The sequence below is a fragment of the Bufo bufo genome, chromosome 3, assembly GCF_905171765.1.
Source record: "Bufo bufo chromosome 3, aBufBuf1.1, whole genome shotgun sequence".
NCBI classification, from domain to species: Eukaryota; Metazoa; Chordata; class Amphibia; order Anura; family Bufonidae; genus Bufo; species Bufo bufo.
Genome location: NC_053391.1, coordinates 266,614,473 through 266,641,675, shown reverse-complemented (window position 1 = coordinate 266,641,675; position 27,203 = coordinate 266,614,473). Strand labels below are relative to the sequence as shown.

At 44.5% G+C, this 27,203-nt stretch overlaps 1 protein-coding gene across 4 annotated transcripts in view; it reads left to right on the top strand.

The window, feature by feature from the left end:
- DCAF6 (DDB1 and CUL4 associated factor 6) overlaps positions 1–27,203 on the top strand; it is a 1,234,054-nt gene that overhangs the window by 112,717 nt on the left and 1,094,134 nt on the right. For all 4 annotated transcript variants that reach the window (XM_040424129.1, XM_040424128.1, XM_040424130.1 and 1 more), the window contains exon 4: positions 4,752–4,844. In XM_040424129.1, coding sequence (XP_040280063.1) covers positions 4,752–4,844 — 93 coding nt within the window. The remainder of the gene's footprint in view (positions 1–4,751; positions 4,845–27,203) is intronic.

Genomic DNA, 27,203 nt, shown 5'->3' with positions numbered 1-27,203 from the left:
CAGTGTAGTCTGCGCCCGTGCGGACTACTGGCATCGGCTTCTACTTGTCCACTGCGCATGCGCCGTCTCCCCTGACCAGACTACGGCGCAGAGGTAATATGACTTCAGATAGTGCAGTGAATATCAACTAGTAGGCGGTGCTGGGCTCCAGATCGATGGGCGCGGCCGGGCTCCAGGAGATCGTGGGACAACCTCTTGGGCTCCTGACATAGGTGATTGACATGTGAATAACATCGATTTTTATAAGAATATAAGGCACACAGGTAATAAACAGAGGGATAATTGGAAACACTGTATTAAGACTAATGGGCACATATAAATATCTCCATATCGTTAATCCAAGTGACAGAATCCCTTTAAATTTATTTCTTTTTGTTTCAAAAATGAAATAATTGTGTAAAACTTACATAAATAAATTTTTTTAGCGATATTAGGTATCGCCGCGTCCGTAATAACCTGCTCTATAAAAATACCACATGATCTAACCTGTCAGATAAATGTTGTAAATAACAAAAAATAAAAACTGTGCCAAAACAGCTATTTCTTGTTACCTTGCCTCATAAAAAGTGTAATATACAGCAACCAAAAATCATATGTACCCTAAAATAGTACCAACAAAGCTGCCACCCTATCCCGTAGTTTCCAAAATGGGGTAACTTTTTTGGAGTTTCTACTCTAGGGGTGCATCAGGGATTCTTCAAATGGGACATGGTGCCATCAAAATCTGCTTTCCAGAAACCATACGGCGTTCCTTTCCTTCTGCGCCCTGCCGTTTGGTCATACAGCAGTTTACAACCACATATGGGGTGTTTCTGTAAACTGCAAAATCAGGGTAATAAATATAGCATTTTGTTTGGCTGTTAACCCTTGCTTTGTTATTGGAAAAACCTGATTTGCCAAAAAATAGCTGTTTTGGCACAGTTTTAATTAAATTTTTTTGACCGTGTTCATCTGAGGGGTTAGGTCATGGGGTATTTTTATAGAGCAGATTCTTATGGACGCGGCGATACCTAATATGTTTACTTTTTTATTTATTTTAGTTTTACAAATAATATTTAGTGTCTCAAGTATGAGAACCATAGTTTTTTTTCGATTGTCAGTGGCTAAATTTCCCCTTTACCTCACCCAGCATGGGTATATGTAAAAAGACACCCCAAAACGCATTGCCCTACTTCTCCTGAGTACGGCGATACCACATGTGTGACACTTTTTTGCAGCCTAGGTGCGCAAAGGGGCCCAAATTCCTTTTAGGAGGGCATTTTTAGACATTTGGATTCCAGACTTCTTCTCACGCTTTAGGGCCCCTAAAATACCAGGGCAGTATAAATACCTCACATGTGACCCCATTTTGGAAAGAAGACACCCCAAGGTATTCCGTGAGGGGCATGGCGAGTTCATAGAAGTTTTTTTTTTTGGCACAAGTTAGCGGAAATTGATTTATTTTTTTTTCTTCTCTGTCTCCCTTTCCGCTAATTTGTGACAAAAAGTTCAATCTTTCATGGACTCAGAATGCCCCTCAGCAAATACCTTGGGGTGTCTTCATTCTGAAATGGGGTCACTTGTGGGGTATTTATACTGGAAGTATTGGGATGGCTCACCCTCCAAGTTGCAAGGAAAGGGTGCTCCCCCTAAAAAGGTTACCCCAAACCTATTATACTGCCCTGGCATTTTAGGGGCCCTATAGCGTGAGAAGAAGTCTGAAATATAAGTGTCTAAAAATTTTTACGCATTCAGATTCCGTGAGGGGTATGGTGAGTTCATGTGAGATTTTATTTTTTGTCACAAGTTAGTGGAATATGAGACTTTGTAAGAAAAAACAAAAAAAATATATATATATTTCCGCTAACTTGTGACAAAAAAATAAAAAATCTTCTATGAACTCGCCATGCCCCTCAAAAGTGATCTTTTTATAGCGCCGCAGCGATTTTACTGTGTTTTTGCAGTGATCAGCAAAAAAAAATAATTCTGTCACTGCAGTGGGGCGGACTGAACGCAAGTGTACGCACAAGATCAGGCCTGATCGGGCGAACACTGCGTTTTTTGTAGAGCCTATAGAACATGTCCTATTCTTGTCCGCAATTACAGACAAGAAAAGGCATTTTCTATATAGTGCTGGCAATGTGCGGATCCGCAAAATGCGGAAAGCACATTGCCGGTGTTCAAACACATACGGACGTCTGAATGGAGCCTTACAGGGGGTTGATCAATGACAGGGGGGTGATCAGGGAGTCTATATGGGGTGATCACCCCCCGGTAAGGCTCCATTCAGACGTCCGTATGTGTTTTGCGGATCCGCAAAACACATACGGACGTCTGAATGGAGCCTTACAGGGGGGTGATCAGGGAGTCTATATGGGGTGATCACCCCCCTGTTAGGCTCCATTCAGACATCCGTATGTGTTTTGCGGATCCGTGGATCCGCAAAACACATACGGACGTCTGAATGGAGCCTTACAGGGGGTTTATACAGGGGGGTGATCAGGGAGTCTATATGGGGTGATCACCCCCCTGTCATTGATCACCCCCCTGTCAGGCTCCATTCAGACGTCCGTATGTGTTTTGCGGATCCGCAAAACACATACGGATGTCTGAATGCAGCCTTACAAGGGGTGATCAATGACAGGGGGGTGATCAGTGACAGGGGGGTGATCAGGGAGTCTATATGGGGTGATCAGGGGTTAATAAGTGACAGGGGAGGGTGTAGTGTAGTGGTGTTTGGTGCTACTTTACAGAGCTGCCTGTGTCCTCTGGTGGTCGATCCAAGCAAAAGGGACCACCAGAGGACCAGGTAGCAGGTATATAAGACGCTGTTATCAAAACAGCGTCTAATATACCTTTAAGGGGTTAAAAAAAATCGGATCTACAGCCTGCCAGCCGCTGGCAGGCTGCAGATCCACTCGATTACCTGCAGTTCCTGTGTGCGCGCGTTCACAGGAAATATCGCCTCTCGCAAGATGACGCGTAGATGCGTGATTGTGCCTGAGTCAGCCGCCTCCGGAACGCGATCCTGCGTTAGTCGGTCCGGAGGCGGTTAATGGGGTTATCCAATAAATTATTTTTATGACCTATGCTCATGATGGGTCATCAATATCAGATTAACGGGAGTCCAACACCCGAGATCCCTGCCGATTAGCTGTTAGAAGAGGCCAGGCACTCCATGAGTGCCGCGGCCTCCTAGGCCATGTGACATCACCGTACATTAGTCTCATGGCCTAGTTGCTTTGAAGTGAATTTAGCTGAGCTGCAATGCCAAGCACAGCCGCTATACTACAGTCCTGATCAAAAGTTTAAGACCACTTAAAAAATGGCAAAAAATCATATTTTACATAGTTGGATCTTAACAAGGTTCCAAGTAGAGCTTGCTTCAACATGCAACAAGAAGAAATGACAAAACATTTTTTGAGCATTCAATTAATTGAAAATAACGATTAAACTGAAACAGGTTTTTTTTCAGCTGATCCAAATTTTAGGACCACATGCCTTTTAAAAGGCCAAATCTGTGCAAAGATGTATGGTTTGGGGTGCTTTTTCCTTCAGTGGAACAATGGAGCTTCAGGAAGTGCAGGGGCGTCAAACGGCCGCTGGCTATGTCCAGATGTTGCAATGAGCATTCCTCATGACTGAGGGCCCTCGTCTGTGTGGTAACGACTGGGTTTTTCAACAGGACAACACTACAGTACACAATGCCCGCAGGACAAGGGACTTCTTCCAGGAGAATAACATCACTCTTTTGGCCCATCCTACGTGTTCCCCTGATCTAAATCCAATTGAGAACCTTTGGGGATGGATTGCAAGGGAAGTTTACAAAAATGGACAACAGTTCCAGATAGTAGATGGCCTTCTTGCGGCCGTCTTCACCACTTGGAACTTCCCACTCACCTCATGGAAACGCTTGCATCAAGCATGCCGAAACGAATTTTTAAAGTGATAAACAATAACGGCGGAGCTACTCATTACTGAGTTCATGTTTGGAAGTTGGATTTCTGTTTTGGGGGGTTTAGATTTTTCTGGGAGGTGTGGTCCTAAACTTTTGCTCAGCTGAAAAACAGCCTGTTTCAGTTTATTCGTTGTTTTCATTATATTGAATGCTCAAAAAATGTTTTGTCTCACTCCCATTTCTTCTTGTTGCATGTTGAAGCTGTACTTGGAACCATGTTAAGATCCATTCATGCTAAATATGATTTTTCAAGTGGTCTTAAATGTTTGATCAGGACTGTATATACGGCGCTGTGCTTGATGAGCTGCTGGGAGCTGTTAATTAGTAATTGTGTGAGGTTTGTCTGAAAAGCAGATAATATTTTGAAAATTTTTCAAGTTTTCTGTTAATTTTTTAAAATAAATTTAAGGTAAAACCGCAACCCAATTTACCACTAATATGTAGTACGATGTGTCACTGGAGAACAGTCTCAGAATGGCTTGGATAAGAAAAAGCATTCTAAAGTTATTACCTTAGTTATTACCCCCCTGGGTTAGGAAGGGGTAAAAGTGAGTTACCTGGCTGCTTACGTTTTTTTTTATTATATAAAACCCCTAATGATAATAATAATAATAATTTTGTACTCTTCTTAGTAATACTATGCCACTCCTGTCCCAGTGATTCATGGTATCCAGCCGATCCCTGCTTCTGGCCTGCCTCTACACACAGAAAATGACTGCTCTGCCAACCTCTGGCTGAGGCAGGTTTCCGCTGTACCGTTCTGTCAGCTTGGTTAATCTGATGTTTTTTGTTTTTTTTCTTTCCCTCCCATAAGGTGAATACAATTTCTTGGAACAGTACAGGGGAATACATTCTTTCTGGCTCAGATGACACCACTTTAGTAATTTGTAATCCTTACAATAAAAAGGTAAGATCTTTTTTAACATTTACTTCATAGTGTTGCTATGAGATAACCAATGGAGGAGGTTTTACCAGCATAAAAACTGGCATACATGTCTTGCACCACCATTATTATTAAGCCGGGCCTACATGGTGACATGTGTCACGAGACAACTAATGGCGCAAAAGTTGTGCAATACAAAAAACATTTGTGTGACTTGTCTGCAACATGTTGTCACTTAAGCTACTTTCACACTAGCGTTTTTACTGGATCCGGCAGGGTCAGCATAAACACTTCAGTTACTGGTAATACAACCATCTGCATCCGTTATGAATGGATACGGTTGTATTATCTTTAACATAGCCAAGACGGATCCGTCATGAACACCATTGAAAATCAATGGAGTACGGATCCGTTTTCTATTTGTCAGATTGTGTGAGGAAAAAACAGATCCATCCCCATTGACTTGCATTGTGGGTCATGCTCCGCATCCCAGGATGGAAAGCAAACCTCAGCATGCCGTGGTTTGCTCTCCGGTATGAGAACGGAACAAAATGCTTTTTGGAGCATTCTGTACTATTCAGCTAAGTTTCTTTTCCGGTATTGAGACCCTAGGACGGATCACCATACCGGAAAATATTAATGCTAGTGTAAAAGTAGCCTTAGGGTACTTTCACACTAGCGGCAAGGAACTCCGGCAGGCTGTTCAGGCGGGTGAACAGCCTGTCGGATCCGTGCTGCCCCTAGTGCACGCGTGACCTCGGACTACCGCTCGGACTACCGTTGACTATAATGGGAGCGAGCTGGAGTTCCGGCGGCAGCACGGCAAACATGTCAAGAGGCGGCTGGAATAAAACTATGACATGTCGTAGTTTTACTCCGGCCGCCTCTCGGCATGTTTGCCGTGCTGCCGTCGGAACACCGCCCCGTCCCCATTATAGTCAATGGGGCCGGAGCGGTAGTCCGGGGGCACGCGTGCACTAGTGGCAGCTTGGATCCAACAGGCTGTTCACCCGCCGAAACAGCCAGCCGGAGTTTCTTGCCGCTAGTGTGAAACTAGCCTTAGGGTACTTTCACACTTGTGTTGCTGGATTCCTGCCGCATCCGGCAATCTGTATGCAAACGGATACCATTTGTAGGCTGATCCCGATGCGGATCCGTCTCACAAATGCATTGCAATACCGGATCCGTCTCTCCGGTTGTCATCGTAATTTATCTTTTGCACATTTTTTAAAGTTCTGCGCATGCGCAAACCGCAGAACCGGATCCGTTTTTTCCGATCACTTGGTGCTGGATCCGGCATTAATGCATTTCAATGGAAATTTAATGCTGGATACGGCATTCCGGCAAGTGTTCCGGAATTTTGAACTGAGAAAACACTGCAGCATGCTGCGGTATTTTCTCCGTCCAAAAAACATCCAGTGACTGAACTGAAGACATCCTGATGCATCCTGAACGGATTGCTCTCCATTCAGAATGCATTAGGATAAAACTGATCAGTATTTTTCCGGTATTGAGCCCCTAGGACGGAACTCAATACCGGAAAAGTTTAACGCAAGTGTGAAAGTACCCTTAACCGTTTTGTCCCCATTCTTTGTCAGTGGGGATAAAACTGATCAGGATACATCAGTATGCACCAATTCAGTTCAGTTGCGTTTTTGTGTCCGGTTTGAAAAACTGAACAAATTTGATCAGGCATAAAAATCTATGTAAGGGTACTTTCACACGTTTTTCTTTTCCGGTATAGAGTTCCGTCCTAGGGGCTCAATACCGGAAAAAAAACTGATCAGTTTTATCCTAATGCATTCTGAATGGGGAGCATTCCGTTAAGTATGCATCAGTTCAGTCCCTCTTACGTTTTTTGGCCGGAGAAAATACCGCAGCATGCTGCATTTTTCTCTCCGGCCAAAAATCCTGAACACTTGTCGGAATGTCGGATCCGGCATTAATTTCCATTGAAATGTAAAATTCCCGCATTGACGGATCTGTTCTTCTGGTCCGCGTATGCGCTGACCTTTTAAATCTGTGAAAAAAATAAATACCAGATCAGTTTTTCCGGATGACACCGGAGAGACGGATCTGGTATTTCAATGCATTTATCAGACAGAGCCGCATCCGGATCCGTCTGAAAAATGCATCAGTTTGCGTCCGGATTGCTGGAATCCTCTGACGCAAGGCTACTTTCACACTAGTGTTTAAGTTTTCCGGTATTAAGATCTGTCATAGGGGCCTAATACCGGAAAAAAACGCTTCCGTTTTGTCCTGATTCATTGTCAATGGGAACAAAACTGAACTGAACAGAATGGAATGCTCCAAAATGCATTCTGTTCCGTTAGTTGCGTTCCCAGACCGGAGAGCAGACCGCAACATGTTGTAGTTTGCTTTCCGCCCTGGGATGCAGAGCAAGACTGATCCGTCATTACCACCAATGCAAGTCAACGGATCCGTTTTCTCTGTCACAATCTGACACAATAGAAAACGGATCCATCCTCCGTTGACTTTCAATGTTAAAGATAATACAACCGGATCCGGCGCAGGGATCAGCAACCTCCAGCACTCTAGCTGTTCTGAAACTATAACTCTCAGAATTCTCCATCCACTTCTATAGGAATAAGAAGAATAGCTTAGCATGTTGCATTCTGGGAGTTATAGTTTCACTGAGGCTGGAGTGCCAAAGGTTGCTGATCTCCGCTCCTGCATATCTCAGCAGGCTCTGTCTCTCTGGCGCAGCCTGCTGTTGAATGTCAGTAAAGCACTGACATTAAAATACATTGCACTACAGCAGTGATGGCGAACCTATGGCACGGGTGCCAGAGGCGGCACTCAGAGCCCTCTCTGTGGGCACCCACACCCTGGAAAAAGTCTATGGTGTACCAATATGCCTTAGACTTTTCCTGCCATTCAGCAGCGCAGGGCGCACTATGAACAGCACAGGCAGCACACTGAATGTAGGCAGGATATTGTAAATAAATGATAAAGTACATGGAAGAGATTCTATATTGGCCTGTAGTATTCAAGGTAAATTGCTGTGTTGGCACTTTGCGATAAATAAGTGGGTTTATGTTGCAGTTTGGGCACTCAGTCTGTAAAAGGTTCGCCATCACTGCACTACAGGAATTGTGCAATGCATTTTAGAAGCAATCAAAAGATCCTATAACCCACCTAACAATTTAAGCAATGTGGTGTGTCTCAGATGGCACAGGCTGGACACAGCATATTTGCGACTGAAATGCCAAATCTGTTGAAAACTTAGAATTTTCATTTTGCATGATGACCTGTTAATTTCTGCAAAATGCTCACTCAACCCAATGATAAATAACTTGAGGGGTGTAGATTCCAAAATGGGGTCACTTATTAGCAGGGGAGGGCTGGCCTTAGTCCTGGGGGGCAAATCCAGTCAAGTGGCCCATTTTTAGCCCTGCCCATTATTAAAAGTTCCTCCTACATATAATAGGCCACTCCCAACAAACACTGTACAGCTGAAATTCTCTGTCTCTACACATCCAATGGAGAGGGGAGGGCCTGTCCTGGCTGCACTGACTGCTTCACATTATACAATAAACAGCCGGCTACAGCCAGGAAGCTCCTCCGCTCTCCTCCCTCCCCAGATCCTGCTCAAGGCCTGTGGTTCTCCCCACCATCTGCCACCCGCCCGTGGCCTGCTGCCCCCCTTGGCTGTCCTCACCCAGCTCTGAATCCTCCTTCTGCAAATGGCAGGGGGAGGAGCCGGAGCATCTCCTCTCCTACATAGCGCCACATACCTCTTACATCCAGTGATGTCACCTTTATTGTAGACGTTCTCTTTCTTTAGCTTCTTCATTCAGACCAGACCGCCATGATGATTTTTCAGCCATCTCCCGTCTCTGCAGAGATTGACAAACAGACATTAGTTTCCCACATTTCCATCATCTTCACATCTTCTGAACACCCTTTCCTGCCACCCCCAATACTATACTGCAGAAACAATCCCCCTGGAAATACTACTACCACAGAGATAGTGCCCCCTTCAACAGTTATTGGCACACAGTGCTCTAAAAAATAACTGCGCCCAGACACTAATAGTATAAAGATAATGTCCCCCAAAAATAATTGTGCTAAGCTGATGCTATGCCAGGGTGCCCCCCAAAGTAACAGTGCTCCCCAAAATCCCACCAATAGAAATAATTCTCTGCCAGAGCATACTTAGTAGTAATAATGCCCCTATAGTGCCCATGCTAGTAATCATGTTCCTCATAGCCCCCCAGTAGTAGTAAAGCTCCCCATAATACCTTCTAGTAGTAATAATTCTCCCCCAGCAGCCTCTCCATCAGTCCCCAGTAGCTTCTCCGCCCCCAGCAGCCTATCCATCAGCCCACAGTGCTTCTCATCTGCCCCCAGAAGTGTCCATTAGTCTCATAAATATAAAATAAAATAAAACCACTCCTCTCCTCCAACGCGATCTGCATCCTCCTGCTGTCGGCTGTGCTCTGAAGCCTGCACACAGCGTGACATCACAGAGCGCCTTACGCCTGTGCGCAGCCCTGCACATCTGACAGCGAGGGCCGGTGCAAGGATTTTTGCCAACACAAGTGAAGCTACATTTTGGCGCCCCTACCACCACCACCACCAGAACTCGGTGGGGGTTATGTAACATGGAGGGGATGATGTAACATGGAGGGGGGAGAAATGTGACGTGTCGCATTTCACCCCCTCCGTGTCGCATTTCACCCCCTCCGTGTCGCATTTCACCCCCCATGTCACATTTCTTACCCCCCCATGTCACATTTCCCCCCTCTATTAATGTTGTGTAAAAAACATTATCCTCACCTGGCTCTGTCTGCATGGGAATGGTCCTACTCCTTAACAACTTGATGTTAGCCCAGAGAGAAGATACCAGGAACAGACCAGCGGCCGTTTTTTAACATACTTTAGGGCGGCCTGGGGGGCAATTGCCTCCCTGCCCCCCTTTCCAGCCCGCCCCTGCTTATTAGGGGTTTTCCCTGTACAGTTACCTCAGGTTCTCTGCAAATGTGATGGAGCACCCAAAAACCTTTCCAGCAAAATCTGCACTCTAAAAACCAAGTGGCGTTTCTCTACTTCTGAGCCCTACCATGTGCCCATACAGAAGCTTACATCCACATTTATAGCATTTCCATACCCAGTAGAACCTGCCTGTGAATTCAAGTAGTGTGGTATGAGTCTCAGACAGCACCTACTGGGCACAGCATTTTGGCCACTGAAATGGCACATCTGTGGAAAAATGGTAATTGCACAGGTTGCAGTGCATGAATTTCTGCAACGTACCTGTGGCATAAAAATGTTAACTCCACCCCTTAATACTGTACCTTAAGGGAAGGAGTTTTTAAAATGGGGTCAGTTCTCAGGGGTTCCATTTATTATTTCACCCCAGAGCATCTACTGATATCAGCACGACAAAAATTACCACTCATATGGAAATGGTCATGGTGTTCTTTTACTACTAAGCTGTGCTGTATGTCCACATGTAGGGTGTTTCTAAAACCAGGAAGCACAGTATAATAAGAGGACTGTTTTTTCACACTGGCACACTCCGCACATAACTTATTGGAGACTTATCTGTGTAAATATTGCAATTTTCACTTTGCACCATCTACTGTGCATTAACTTCTGCAATACACCTGTGGGGTCAAAATGCTTACAACACCCCTTAGTGAATTCTTTGTGGGGTGTGGTTGCCAAAATGTTGTCACTTCCTGTGGATTTCTTTTTTTCACCTCAGAGTCACTGCATTTGTTAGTCAGGGCTTTATAAATTACCAAACTAGACCTCAAATGCACATGGTGCTCTGTCTCTGCTGAACCCTGTAGTGCCCAAACAGCAGTTTATCTGTTTATCTAATTTATCTTCTTAAGTAGATCTGCCTGGTTTTCTTGCTATTGTAAACCACGCCCCCTCCTGTTCTGCTCTCACAGCAGCCTCCATCCCTGCACCTGCCATGGAGGAGCTACCTCGTCCATGCCTGAAGCCTGTGCTGCTGTCTGGGTCCTAGAATCACCCTGCTTGTACACTGAGGAGCAGAAGTATTTGAACACCCTGTGATTTTGCAAGTTCTCCCACTTAGAAATCATGGAGGGGTCTGAAATTCACATTGTAGGTGCATTCCCACTCTGAGAGACAGAATAAATAAAAAAATCAGGAAATCACATTGTATGATTTTTAAAGAAGTTATTTGTCTTGCACTGCTGAACATAAGTATTTGAACACCTGAGAAAATCAGTGTTAATATTTAGTACAGAAGCCTTTGTTTGCAATTACAGAGGTCAAACGTTTCCTATAGTTCTTGACCAGGTTTGCACACACTGCAAAAAGGATTTTGGCCTACTCCTCCACACAGATCTCTAGATCTGTCAGGTTTCGGGGCTGTCGCTGAGCAACACAGAGTTTCAGCTCCCTCCAAAGATGTTCTAGTGGATTTAGATCTGGAGACTGGCTAGGCCACTCCAGAACCTTGATATGCTTCTTACAGAGCCACTCCTTGGTTATCCTGGCTGTGTGCTTCGGGTCTTTGTCATGTTGGAAGACCCAGCCACGACCCATCTTCAATGCTCTGACTGAGGGAAAATCTCACAATAAATAGCCCCATTCATCCTCTCCTTAATACAGTGCAGTCTTCCTGTTCCCTTCACAGAAAAGCACCCCCAAAGCATGATGTTACCACCCCCATGCTTCACAGTAGGGATGGTGTTCTTGGGATGCAACTCATCCTTCTTTTTCCTCCAAACACGACGAGTGAAGTTTAGACCAAAAAGTTCTACTTTGGTCTCATCTGACCACATGACTTTCTCCCATGCCTCCTCTGGATCATCCAGATGGTCATTGGCAAACTTCAGACGGGCCTGGACATGTGATTACTTGAGCAGGGGAACCTTCTGTGCAATGCATGATTTGAAACCATGACGATGTAGTGTTCTACCAACAGTGACCTTTGAAACTGTGGTCCCAGCTCTCTTCATTTCATTGACTAGCTCCTCCCTTGTAGTTCTGGGCTGATTCCTCACCTTTCTTATCAGTGATACCCCACGAGGTAAGATCTTGCATGGAGCCCCAGTCCGAGGGAGACTGACAGTCGTCTTTAGCGTCTTCGATTTTCTAACAATTGCTCCAACAGTTGATCTATTTTCACTAAGCTGCTTGGCAATTCCCCGTAGCCCTTTCCAGCCTTGTGGAGGTCCACAATTTTGTCTCTTGTGTCTTTTGACAGCTCTTTGGTCTTGCCCATGGTAGTAGTTGGCATCTGACTGATTGTGGGGTGGACAGGGGTCTTTAAAGAGCTCAAACAGGTGATACCAAGTTAGATTAATGAGTGGAGTAGAGGTGGACTTTTTAACGGCACAGTAACAGGTCTTTGAGAGCCATAATTCTTGCTGTTTCTCAGGTGTTCAAATACTTATGCTCAGCAGTGCAAGACAACTAAATTCTTTAAAAATCTTACAATGTGATTTCCTTATTTTTTTTATTTTTTTATTCTGTCTCTGGGAATGCAACTACAATGTGAATTTCAGACCCCTCCATGATTTCTAAGGCCTCATGCACACGGCCGTTTTTCGGATCCGCATCCGAGCTGCAGTTTTTGCAGCTCTGGTGCGGACCCATTCACTTCAATGGGGCCGCAAAAGATGCGGACAGCACTCTGTGTGCTGTCCACATCCTTTGCTCCATTCCGTGGCCCCGCAAAAAAAATATAGCATGTCCTATTCTTGTCCGTTTTGCAGACAAGAATAGGCATTTCTACAATGGGCCGCCTGTTCCGCAAATTGCGGATTCACGGATGCATGTAGCATAAGTGGGAGAACTTGCAAAATCGCTAAATACTTCTGTTCCTCACTGTCCAACGAAAAGCGAAATCCAGCTCAGTCTTGCAGAGGTAAAATCGATACTTTATTGAAGTAGTATAAAAATACATCAAGGAAAGGCAATCTTAGTCTGCGCGTTTCGGGCTACTCAGAATGTAAGCCCTTACTCATGACATAGTAAGATACAAATGAATGCAGCACATATAGTGCATTTCCACCTGTGCTCTTAATTGGGTTATCACATGACCTCAATTCCATGCTTCCATTCACATGTGTCAATCCTTAGATAAAAAGCAGTTTACATTGTTTTAAAAACATAACATTGTTCAACCATGTATCGGAGATTGAAAGCATATTTTACATATTTATTATCTTACAATTGCAAGATGACGAGTGCTCAGCTGAAATATCCAGAAGGACTCCCTGTTCAGGAGTTTCCTCCTGTGATCACCTCCTCTCGTGGGTACTTTAACCCTCTCAATGCCTTGAATCAACATGCTGGATGTGTCCCCATCATGGAAAACCGCAAAGTGCAAGCTGGCCGCAGACACTCCGCAGCTTCCATGATGCGGCACATCCGAGATGTGCTTACGTATTTTCACCTTGATAGAATTTATAGCGCAGCCTACATATTGTAAGCTGCAAGTTCAACATGTGATTAAATATGCTGCATACGTGGTATTGCAGTTGAGATAAGATTTCACTGGGAAGACCTTGTTATTAGCTGTGGACTTGAAAGTCCTAGCTACCACGGTATGGTCGCAGCATATGCATTTGTTATGTCCACATTTGTAGATGCCTTTTGTCTTTAACCAATTGGGTTGTGATGTCTTTCTATCCTGAAAAAGACTTGAACTAACATAGTTTGCTACTGTGGGGGCTCTTCGGGCCGCACATCTTACACCCCCCACTGCTATTTTTGCCCATTGTTTATCAAATGCCAAGACCGGAAAATGTCGCTTAATGATCTTACAAATCTCAGGAAACTCCACGCTATATTGTGTTACAAATGTACTCTGGGGGGTTATGTCTGATGATACTCGTGATTCAGTTTGTATCGGTCTCCTCGCCGGGTAAACTAGCAGGTTTCTATCCATGTCTAATATCTGCTGTACACAAATATCTATATATTTACGTGAATATCCCTTTTGTGTCAATCTGCTCATAATTTCCCCTGCTTCCTCCATAAAGGAATCCACATTTGTGCAGTTCCGTCTAGCACCCTTTGGTATATTGTGTTCTGTATGTGGTGGGTGACAAGAAGATCCGTGCAATATAGTGTTGCCTTCCAGGGATTTCCTAAAGGTAGAAGTGTGTATAGTAGCAGTGGCCGAGTCCTCCCTCAGGCGCAAGTCCAAAAAATAAATCTCTCGTGGTTCATGATGCACCACAAAAGAGATAGCATTAACACAGGAATTGAGATATTGGTCAAAGGGTGGTATGGCCGCCACACCACCAGACCAAATTAGCATCAGGTCATCGATGTAACGGCCATACCACCTGATATGTTCCCAAAAAGGATGGGTGTCAATGAGGAGAAAGCTCCTCTCCCACCATGCCATGAAAATATTGGCTATGGAGGGAGAGAACTTAGCCCCCCTTGACACCCCAGAGACCTGTAAGTAAAATGAACTGTTGAACATGAAAAAAATTGCGCCTTAGGAGGAAGTCCACCACCATAACTACATATTCCTGCAGTCCCATTGGGAAGTCGGTGTATGTCCTCAAAAACCACACCAGGGATCTAAGGGGCCAGCTCATGTGGTATGTTTGTATATAAAGAGATCACATCAGCTGTGATCCATACATATTGTTCGGACCATTCCATGTTATCAAATGCCTGTATTACTGATCTAGTGTCTCTAAGGAACCCTGGGATGTGTGGGACTACAGGTTGCAGGAAGTGAGTCTACCATTGTGATAATCTCTCTGTGAATGAACCAATTCCTGCCACTATTGGTCTGAAGGGGGGAGGGAAGACATCTTTTTGTTTTAGGGAGCGCATGGAACACAGATATAACTCCTATCCTAGCGACAATAACTCCATAATTTCTTTCTAAAAGGAGGGGACCGGGTTGCCTCTTAATACAGCATATACATTTGTATTACTGAGCGTAGCCTCAATTTGTGATTTGTACATTCCGCTGTCGAGTACAACCACCGCTCCCCCCTTGTCAGCCTGTTTTATGATAATGTCGTCCCTATCTTTTAACTGCCACAACGCTTGTGACTCTCCCTTAGGCCTCTTTCACACGACCGTTTTTTTTTTTCGTTTTGCGGGCTGTTTTTTGCGTTCCGTATACGGAACCATTCATTTCAATGGTTCCGCAAAAAAACGGAATGTACTCCGTATGCATTCCGTTTCCGTATTTCCGTTTTTCCGTTCCGTTGAAAGATAGAACATGTCCAATATTTGGCCGCAAATCACGTTCCGTGGCTCCATTAAAGTCTATGGGTCCGCAAAAAAACGGAATGCATACGGAAATGTATCCGTATGTCTTCCGTATCCGTTCCGTTTTTTGCGGAACCATCTATTGAAAATGTTATGCCCAGCCCAATTTTTTCTATGAAATTACTGTATACTGTATTTGCCATACGGAAAAACGGAACGGAAACGGAAACACAACGGAAACAAAAAACGGAACAACGGATCCGTTTAAAACGGACCGCAAAACACTGAAAAAGCCATACTGTCGTGTGAAAGAGGCCTTAGTCATATTATGGTTCGGCCATTCAATAAAAGAAACAGACTGGGCAGGGGGAGGGGGAGTGCTCAGCAAGAATTCAAGATGGTAACACCTGTGTCTGACTCTGACTGCGGTTGAGATTTTCTGCTTGTTAGGCCTCATGCACAGGCCTCATGATTGTGATGTGTGTACTGAGCAGTACAGAGTATTGTGTTTTTTTTGTAACTTCTTAACTTTCATATTACTGTGATTTTGTAAAAGGCGATTTTATAGAGGCAGCATTTTGTTGGATATATTGCTGGATATTGTAGATACTATCTTGTCTTCCTTTGTGTGAAGACATGAGGTTTTGTCGGCCATCTTGGTTAATTTGGTGCTGCAGGTTTCAACAAGGAATTCATTTAAGTTTGAGCTGGTTCACTTTTAGTATTGGTGTCTATGGAAAGCGATTTGGTTGTTTATGCCTCAAATGTTAGTTTTGTCCAGAATAATTATCTTGTCTTTTTGTAACTTTTCTATGTACAGTTTGATTTTGTGTTGTGTAAGTTTTGTGCTGGATATCAGTTAAGTGTTCGGTTATGGTATAGCTCAGTGATCAGTCTGATACAGGAATCATTGTGTGAACATTAGTGGCAGTTTAGCTGTGAAATTGTCCTATAGTTGATGATTCTGCTTAATGTTTGTATATACACTCACCTAAAGAATTATTAGGAACACCTGTTCTATTTCTCATTAATGCAATTATCTAGTCAACCAATCACATGGCAGTTGCTTCAATGCATTTAGGGGTGTGGTCTTGGTCAAGATAATCTCCTGAACTCCAAACTGAATGTCAGAATGGGAAAGAAAGGTGATTTAAGCAATTTTGAGCGTGGCATGGTTGTTGGTGCCAGACGGGCCGGTCTGAGTATTTCACAATCTGCTCAGTTACTGGATTTTCACGCACAACTATTTCTAGGGTTTACAAAGAATGGTGTGAAAAGGGAAAAAACATCAGTATGCGGCAGTCCTGTGGGCAAAAATGCCTTGTGGATGCTAGAGGTCAGAGGAGAATGGGCCGACTGATTCAAGCTGATAGAAGAGCAACGTTGACTGAAATAACCACTCGTTACAACCGAGGTATGCAGCAAAGCATTTGTGAAGCCACAACACGCACAACCTTGAGGCGGATGGGCTACAACAGCAGAAGACCCCACCGGGTACCACTCATCTTTACTACAAATAGGAAAAAGAGGCTGCAATTTGCACGAGCTCACCAAAATTGGACGGTTGAAGACTGGAAAAATGTTGCCTGGTCTGATGAGTCTCGATTTCTGTTGAGACATTCAAATGGTAGAGTCTGAATTTGGCGTAAACAGAATGAGAACATGTATCCATCCTCTGATGGCTACTTCCAGCAGGATAATGCACCATGTCACAAAGCTCGAATCATTTCAAATTGGTTTCTTGAACATGACAATGAGTTCACTGTACTAAAATGGCCCCCACAGTCACCAGATATCAACCCAATAGAGCATCTTTGGGATGTGGTGGAACGGGAGCTTCGTGCCCTGGATGTGCATCCCTCAAATCTCCATCAACTGCAAGATGCTATCCTATCAATATGGGCCAACATTTCTAAAGAATGCTATCAGCACCTTGTTGAATCAATGCCACGTAGAATTAAGGCAGTTCTGAAGGCAAAAAGGGGTCCAACACCGTATTAGTATGGTGTTTCTAATAATTCTTTAGGTGAGTGTATGTGGCTGTTACACTGAATTGTAGACTTGTTTGGCATAATTAAATACGGGTACTACAGTGTAGAAAGGAGGTGCTTGTAGTTCTGTGCCAAAAGTATTGGGACAACTCCTAGAAATTGGTACCAGTGTTTTGTTTTCTTGTGCAATGGAAAGTATTTTTAAAGAAGTTGCAAAGTTGAAGGACACGGCGGCCATTCTTTAAGCTATGAAGGGATCTACCGATCCATGGCTGCAGGCTCAGAATTGTGTAGCAAACCTGATCGGTACCAAAAAATGGCGCAAAAGGAAAGGCAAGTATGCTCTGATTTTTGCTGCTGGGTGGATAGCGGATAAATATCAGGAGTCTTGTAGGCTGAAGCTGAGTTTGGAAGGAGAAGTGGAAAATTTAAAAGTGGAAATTGTTAAATTGAGAACTCTTGTCCAGCAGGCAGCTGAAGCTAGCGCTAATTATGAATGTACAGGGTGGGCCATTTATATGGATACACCTTAATAAAATGGGAATGGTTGGTGATATTAACTTCCTGTTTGTGGCACATTAGTATATGTGAGGGGGGAAACTTTTCAAGATGGGTAGTGACCATGGCGGCCATTTTGAAGTCGGCTATTTTGAATCCAACTTTTGTTTTTTCAATAGGAAGAGGGTCAAGTGACATATCAAACTTATTGGGAATTTCACAAGAAAAACAATGGTGTGCTTGGTTTTAACGTAACTTTATTCTTTCATGAGTTATTTACAAGTTTCTGACCACTTATAAAATGTGTTCAATGTGCTGCCCATTGTGTTGGATTGTCAATGCAACCCTCTTCTCCCACTCTTCACACACTGATAGCAACACCGCAGGAGAAATGCTAGCACTGGCTTCCAGTATCGGTAGTTTCAGGTGCTGCACATCTCGTATCTTCACAGCATAGACAATTGCCTTCAGATGACCCCAAAGATAAGTCTAAAGGGGTCAGATTGGGAGACCTTGGGGGCCATTCAACTGGCCCACGACGACCAATCCACTTTCCAGGAATTTGTTCATCTAGGAATGCTCGGACCTGACAGCCATAATGTGGTGGTGCACCATATTGCTGGAAAAACTCAGGGAACGTGCCAGCTTCAGTGCATAGGGAAACACATCATCATGTAGCAATTTCGCATATCCAGTGGCCTTGAGGTTTCCATTGATGAAGAATGGCCCCACTATTTTTGCACCCCATATACCACACCATGCCATCATTTTTTTTTTTTTAACAGTCTTGGAGGGATCTATCCAATGTGGGTTAGTGTCAGACCAATAGCGGTGGTTTTGTTTGTTAACTTCACCATTCACATAAAAGTTTGCCTCATCACTGAACAAAATCTTCTGCGTAAACTGAGGGTCCTGTTCCAATTTTTGTTTTGCCCATTCTGCAAATTCAGTGCGCCGATCTGGGTCATCCTCGTTGAGATGCTGCTGTAGCTCTTGCCGAATGAAGCTAGGACAGCCACTGATGTTTCTTCATTAGAGACAGATTTCATGCGTCCACATTTTGGCAAATCCAACACTGAACCAGTTTCACGAAACTTAGCAAGCAGTTTGCTAACTGTAGCATGGGAGATGGGTGGTCTCGTAGGGTGTCTTGCATTGAAATCTGCTGCAATGACCCGGTTTCTGCGTTCACCAGACATCAACAAAATTTCTATCCGCTCCTCGCGTGTTAACCTCGGCGACATGTCAATGGCTGTAAACAAAGAGAAACTTGTAAATAACTCATGAAATAATAAAGTTACTTTAAAACCAAGCCCACCATTGTTTTTCTTGTGAAATTCCCATTAAGTTTGATGTGTCACATGACCCTCTTCCTATTGAAAAAACAAAAGTTGGATTCAAAATGGCCAAATTCAAAATGGCCGCCATGGTCACCACCCGTCTTGAAAAGTTTCCCCCCTCACATATACTAATGTGCCACAAACAGGAAGTTAATATCACCGACCATTCCCATTTTATTAAGGTGTATCCATATAAATGGCCCACCCTGTACTGTGAGGTGTAATACTAAGCTGCGCAAAGAGAATGAATGGTTATCTGAAAGCCTGACGCACGCACAGGGTGCTGTAAGGGAATTGTCTGCTCTCTGCAGGAGGACAGAAGATGAACATTCTCAGTGCTTAGTGCAGCCAGAGTCATTGAAGCAACCGTTAGAGAGTAATGTGTCTAGGATTAGAGGAAATGTATGATCTGTAAGTATGGAGAAGTCTGAGGACTGTGGGTCACATAGTGGATCCGACTCAGGGATGGAGATGGACAATGTGTCTGACCCTGGAGTTGGAAGTATTAACACAATGCCAGAAGATTCCTCAAATGAATCCGTGGTAAGTGGACTCAATACAGATAGTAGTGTGGGATCTAGTCATGCTCGGATGGTTAATGTTGTGCACCAAGTCAAATCACCATGTGCCCAGAAAAGGTATTGTGCAGGGAGGCAAGCTATCCGTTGTTTTGCATGCAGGAAATCTGGGCACATTGCACGATATTGTAACGTTGCTAATGGCAACAGACACAGGTATGTTAAGTACCCCAGAACCACACCTAGAAGTGAAGTGGTTTATTCAGTTAGGTGGGGTAATGGTCCCAGACATGGTTCTTTGCAAAGGCATAGAAGCCAGGGATAGCCAGGTCTTTGATCAAGGAAGCAGTTTCTAAATCACATATGAACAGTTTAAAAATGTGAAAATGTAAAGCTCAGAGAGGAAAGAGGTCTGTTCCTGGAATTCAGTAGAGTTTCCAATTTTTGTGTGCCAGAGAAGGGTAAATTAAGGTCTTTGTAACCCATTTTACTGTTTGTATTTAAAGAAAATGGAGGAACTCTAAGACCTAATTTAAATAGATTTTTCCTTTCCCCTAAAAAAAACGGTTTTGGGACCTTGTAATGTTGAATCCTGTTTCTTTGGTTAAAATGAATCTGAAGTGGTTTGGGGCTGGGCAAATTAACAGTTCATTGACTGGGTGGGTAGAAATTCTCCTGCTCACGGTTTCAGGTGAACCCTCCAAGACATTGATTTGTTAATTTAGTCATATACAGTTGTATGTTTTCCAAAAGGTTTATTTTTATTTTTTTTGAGGTTTGGTTTTAAGTTAACATTTACTTTTTACTGATCTCAATGTATATAGCAAGATTTCTGTAACTGAAGTATTCTTCCTTTTCGATTTTTATTTTCAGTAATTTTTGTCTATTTATTGGGGGGTATTTCTTTGATTAATTTTTATATTTAAATTTTTCTGCAGTTCTATATTCAATCTTAGCATACTTTTTTTCCTTCTATTACTCTTTTCCAAGTGACTGTTCTACACACCAGGACTCTTCTCTCTTTAACAACCAGAGGTTAACCCCGTATTTATTTTATTTTACCAGCAGGAGATTGACTGGAGGAGCCACATTGAGTGGAGAAAAGGGGGTCTCCTTTATTGGCTAGCTGTTGCTGGCCAGCTGTGTGTATAGCCCTTTAGGAGGCATACTGGGAATCCAGCAAAAGGAGCTCTGGCTTAAAGGCCCTGTGGGAGTGGAAATAGCATTGAGAGTAGCAATAGGCCGCTCTCAGTGCACGAGATTTCTAGCTGTCCGACATAGGCTGTGTAAAAGTCGGGGTCAGACAGACGTACCGTAAGAATGAGCCGGGCGGTACCCTCCGTGTACGGTCAAAAGCGTGTCCCTGGACGCAGGCAACACTGGTAAGGATTGGTTAATCAAGGATGGGTTGTGGCAGATCCATTTTCGGGGGGGAAAACATAGTCCCCTCATGGGGACTGCTCAGAGGCTGCCTCAGTACATGAGATCTTTTGGGGTGAAGGCCACAAAGCCCCTTAAAGAATGGAGTAGGTGGTCCAAGAGAACTAATTGGAGTATCCCTCTGGAAGTTAGGTAGCGCAATGGTGGCTGCAAAAGTCAATCATGGTAATTAAGCAGGACGTACAGAACCCAGTTTCAATCCGGAAGAACCGAGTGATGTACGCCTGGCCTGAGGGGTAAACTGAGTTTAAGGATCCGATGCAGGAAGCAGTGGAGGCTCAATCTGGGGTGACTTTGCTGAAACAGGCCGGATCCACTAAACCCGGGCCTACTGAAACAACCAGGACCCGAGGTAAGTGAGTCCCCAACTGTCACTTCCACCTCCACTACTGACAGGGTCGCCTCTCTCTCTCTCTCTCTCTCTCTCTCTCTCTCTCTCTTTCTTCCTCTCTCTTCCCTCCCTCATCTCTCTATCTAACCTTGAGACGATGCACCATGTTGAATCCAGCTTCTCTTCATCCTGGTGTTAAGAACGATGAGAGGGGGGGGGGAGTGGTGCAGAAAATAACAATCTTCAAACTTTTTACTAACCATTCTAACCTCTCAAATGTCAATCAATTTCTAACCTAGTAGGGAATTACGTTGAGAACCATCACGACTGCCTTTTCTTTGATGGTACTTGGGTCAGATTTTTGCAAAGAAGGTAAAAATCAAGGCCGATCCATGGCCTGAATGTTCCGCTGTAACCCTTTTATTCCATCAGGTATGCCCCCAGGCAGCCCCACGGGTCATCACCCGATGTCCACCACCGGGTTCGGGAGTTTCTCCCGGACCCAGACTCAATAACCAGTGTTCATTCTAGTCAACCAGGTGATTGGGTCGTGCTAAAGAAACATCCGAGGACGGGACTAGAGCCGAGATATCTTGGGCCATTCCAGGTGCTGCTGATGACGCCAACCTCTCTGAAGTTCAAGGGACGAGACAACTAGATCCACACGGTCACTGCAAGAAGCTGCTGAACTAAGTCAAAGAATGAAGAGTATCACTTTTGTTTATTTGTTTAGTTTCATTTTTAGGGAGGGAAATGCACATCAAACTAGCCAGGGCCACAAGGAGACATTTGTTGATAGCACTGATTTTCCATTTCTAGAGGGTAATATCAGCTATAGGTTTAATAATAGCTCTGGCTCCTGCTCCTCGCTTGTTAATCCTGTATGGGTGTCTGGGCAGCTGGGCGACCCATAGATGTGGTAAAGGTCATAATTTTGTGGGATCCTCCAGTTGTGAGGAAGGTATAACGGTCAACCTTACTAATGAAACCCCCGATGTCTTTAATAACACCCATAGACCAGATTATATCTGCTGGAAAGAAGGGTGTGACGTTCAGACTCAGGGAGCGATCCCTCAGTCTATTCAGTTATTACTGACCGTCAGAATTTCTTGTGTGGAGTTGACGGGTCCATACTATTTCCTAGGCGGGTTAGCCACTTATAAGGTAATTCCCCCTAATGCCAGAGGTTCATGTGTCCTGGTGAAGCATGTCCCTGTATCTTACGTTGCAGCCGATTGGGAGAAACTGATGGTGTGGAGGGTGGTAAGAAGGGCAGGGAGAGCTGGAAGGGATTTGTTCTTTGGCTGGACGGGATGGGGAGTTGGACTTATGAAGCGATTAAACAATTTCTCGTCCATAGTGGATGAGATGTTCAAAGAAACCGTTGAGGCAGTGAGAGAGATCACCGAGAAACATCAGTAGAGCGTCCAGAGGAGGGTTTCTGTGAATCAGATGACAGTTATGCCTGGCTAGCAGACACCTTGACAAGGCGGAGCTATGACTAGTGAGGGTTGGAATCCTTTTTTTTTTAAAGCTTTGTGAGGTCTTGGGGCTCACTGGTTTTCCATTGGACCCAGGCGAAAGGAAATAGAACATGTACTTTGTTTTTTTGTTTCCAATCCCTCTATACGCCGGAGTGAGATGTTCCTGATGTCTAATCGACCAAGTTATCAAAGCCCGAAAAGACCAGACGCCCCGAAGACCAAACCATGGACTAGATGCAGAGGATTCCAAACCAGCCGGCGACCAGCGCGAAATGCCACCTCCTGAATCAGCTCACAAAGAAAAGAATCTCGGAGTCTAGATTTGTTTTTGAGCTACGTGTCAAGATTGACTTTCTGTTTTCCATCATCGGTTTTGTTTTATGGATTCAGGACTTTTCATAGACAAGACTGTTTTTTTTTCAAAGAATAAGATTGAGATTGGTCGAGGGACACTGGGGAGCATATGACAAACAGGAGGGACTGTTGTGGAAATTTTATTAGGATGTGTTTCTAATATATTGTGTATTGTCATCATGTCTCTCAGTGTCAGGGTAAACCATTGGAGTGCATATCTTCCTGTGTATGTCCTGTCACAGCTGCTGGGCGCAGAGGTCTCCGTCGGCGAATGGTCCATGTGCTAAGCACTGGGCTATGGGCCGGGGGAGACTGATGTATTCAGCAGAGCAGTGTGTTGGCTGATGTATGGACGCCGGGTAGGGCCCCCGCGCAAGACGCGGATTTATTGGCTTGGCGTGGATGCATTTGTTAAGAGAACAATATATGAAAGGAACGTGCGTTTGTTGTCTCTAGTGCGCCTGATCAGCCACTGGAGATAATGACGTTGTCCTGTAAATAAACATGCATGAGGATCATAGTAACTTTATCTGGCATTGATTACTGAGCAATGCTGGATAAAGTTAACTCCAGTAGTTATAGGATAGGTTATGGGAGGTTATAGTATACATGTGTTTTGTTAGCTGGCTATGTTATTCTAAATGATGGTGTCTTGTCTTCCTATGTGATCACTTCCTGTATGTCATCACTTCCTGCATCCTTGTTACATGAAGTAAGTGGTCGGTTGATGGGCCAGCCCCTTTTCTATTGTTACACCTTTTGTGAGTAAATAAAAGAAACAGACTGGGCAGGAGGAGGGGAAGTGCTCAGCAAGAATTCAAGATGGTAACACCTGTGTCTGACTCTGACTGCGGTTGAGATTTTTACCTTTCCTTACACAAAGTCTGATGCGAGCGGATTTCTAATATTAATATTTCTACATCGCCCACTGCTACTATATACACTTCCACCTTTAGGAAATCCCTGCAGGCAACACTATATTGCACGGATCCTCTTGTCACCCACCGCATAAAGTACACAATATACCAAAGGGTGAAATGATCCATGCTAGAGGAACTGCACAAATGTGGACTCCTTTTATGGAGGAAGCAGGGGAAATTATGAGCAGATTGACACAAAGGGGATATTCACTTAAACATATAGATATTTGTGTACAGCAGATATTAGACATGGATAGAAACCTGCTAGTTTACCCGGCGAGGAGACAGATACAAACTGAATCACGGTATCATCAGACATAACCCCCCAGAGTACATTTGTAACACAATATAGCGTGGAGTTTCCTGAGATCTGTAAGATCATTAAGCAACATTTTCGGTCTTGGCATTTGATTAACAATGGGTAAAAAATAGCAGTGGGCGGTGTAAGATGTGCGGCCCGCAGATCCCCCACAGTAGCAACCTATGTTAGTCCAAGTCTTTTTCAGGATAGAAAGACATCACAACAAAACCAAATTGGTTAAAGACAAAAGGCAGCTACAAATGTGGACATGACAAATGCATATGCTGCGACCATACCGTGGTAGCTAGGACTTTCAAGTCCACAGCTAATAACAAGGTCTTCCCAGTGAAGTCTTATCTCAACTGCAATACCACGTATGCAGTATATTTAATCACATGTTGAACTTGCAGCTTACAATATGTAGGCTGCACTATAAATTCTATCAAGGTGAGAATACGTAAGCACATCTCTGATGTGCCGCATCATGGAAGCCGCAGAGTGTCTGCGGCCAGCTTGCACTTTGCGGTTTTCCATGATGGGGACACATCCGGCATGTTGATTCAAAGCATTGAGAGGGTTAAAGTACCCACGAGAGGAGGTGATCACAGGATGAAATTCCTGAACAGGGAGTCCTTCTGGATATTTCAGCTGAGCACTCGTCACCCTGATGGACTCAATAAAAGATTGGATTTAATCTTGCAATTGTAAGATAATAAATATGTAGAATATGCTTTCCATCTCCGATACATGGTTGAACAATGTTATGTTTTTAAAACAATGTAAACTGCTTTTTATCTGAAGATTGACACATGTGAATGGACTGAGGTCATGTGATAACCCAATTAAGAGCACAGGTGGGAATCCACTATTTTCCCCGGCGCCTCCACAACGGCACTCCAGGAGGGTGTCCCCGCCTCCCCAGGACAGGAAACAACGTAGAAGCTCAGGTTTAAAAGGACCCCTCCCCTTACTTGCTTCAGTTTGTTGTTTCCTGTCCTCGGGATCACGTGGAAGCCACTCCTGCTTCGGCGGGGGTTCATCGCGCACGGCCTGGAGAACTTGCTCCATTCGGGAGGGCCGCGCAGAGGTCGGGGGTAGACAAATCTGTCCCCATTCCTTTAGGCTAAGTCCTTCTGAGAAGGCAGACACGGGCTTCCGTTCCCTGTCTTACTGCGGTAACGAGGGATCGCGCGCGCACACAGGTGGAAGTTAAGGTTGCCAGTCCTCGCCATCACTTCCGGTGGCGGGTGACGTCAGAGGACTGGCGGATATAGGGCTGGGAGCGTGGAGTTCGGCGTCCTGCTTCACTTCTGTGACATGTCAGCTCCTGAGGCCCGTAAGCCTGTGGATCCTGCCGCCCGTAAGCCTGGTAAGCCTCCTTCCCGTATGTTATTTGACCCTGTTTAAGGGGGGGGGGGGGAGCACATTGCTTTTCCCTCACTGGTGTGGTGCTGGTGTATAGAGTAGCCCTATTACAAAGCCCTAAAAAAGGATTTAAATATTATCTTTCAGGGCAAGGACACCAGCACCAGAAGATCTGGGGAATCTTTGTCTAAGAAAAGATGTGCAATGTGCAGAAAATCCCTACCCTCTAAATCCAAGAAGTCACTGTGTCCTAAATGTCCGGACAAGATAGTGGCGGAGGAATCACCCTCTCTTCTTGAATCAATCCGTGATATGTTTAAAGAGGAGGTGAAATCAGCAATTGATACAAGACTCCCTCCGTGTTCTCCTCAGCCCTCCACCTCGCAAAGATCTCAGGTGTCGGACCATCAGCCGGAGCCTGACTCCGAGGAGGGAGAAGTATTATCCCTTGAGGAATCCGAATCCTCTGATGAGGAATCAGGGAGACCCCTTTGTAGCCCAGAAGAGACCGAAACGCTGTTAAGGACCATTAGTGCCACAATGAAAATTGAAGAGACTAAGGAGCCTCAGTCCGTGCAGGACAGAATGTTCCAGGGGCTGGGGGAGAAGAAAAGGAAAGTTTTTCCTGTCCATAGTAATATTAAAACATTGATTAAAAAAGAATGTAAAGATCCTGAGAAAAAGAATCTAATCTCGGCCTCCTTTAAGAGGAAATACCCATTTATTCAGTTCTGTGGGACAAGACGCCTAAGATTGATGCACCTGTCGCCAGAATATCTAAAAAGACGTTTCTTCCCTTTGAGGACATGGGCCTGCTAAAAGATCCCATGGATAAGAAATGCGAGGGGCTATTAAAACATGCATGGGAGACAAACACAGCCATGCTTAGGCCCAGCATAGCTGCTACATGCACATCAAGATCCCTGTCAGTATGGCTAAATCAACTTGAAGAACACCTGGCAGTAGGGACTCAAAGGGAAGAGATCCTGGCCTTAGTACCAACCCTAAAACAGGCCTGTAATTTCTTGTCAGATGCATCCGCAGATATGGTGAAGCTCTCTGCTAGATCCTCAGCCCTCTCCAATTCTACAAGAAGAGCTATATGGCTTAGATCTTTGTCCGGTGACGCCAGCTCAAAGAGTAGGCTATGCGCCATTCCGTGTGAGGGGGATAAGCTGTTCGGGTCAGTCCTTGAGGACATTTTAGAGAAAGCATCAGACAAAAAGAAAGGATTTCCTTCAGAATAGAAATTTTATCAGCAGCGTCGGTCCTTTCGGAATCAAAGGAGAAATAGACCGGACCAGAAGAGGAAGACAGCACCGGTAGATGGCAGTCCTCCAGAGGGAGAGGGAAGGGGTTCCTATTTAACCCCGAATCCAATTCTAAACCCGGTCAATGACGCCAGGCATCAAGTAGGTGGCAGGCTAAGGAGGTTCTCCAAAGCCTGGGAAAAGATCTCGTCTGCCCCTTGGATTATAAACACTGTATCCATGGTGTACAAACTAGAATTCAATATGGCTCCTCCGGAGCACTTCACTATCAACAAACCGTTAAAAAGACCAGAAAGACAGCAGGCCTTAGAACTAGAGATATCATCTCTCCTAAAAAAGGGCGTAATTGTTCCAGTTCCACAAGATCAGG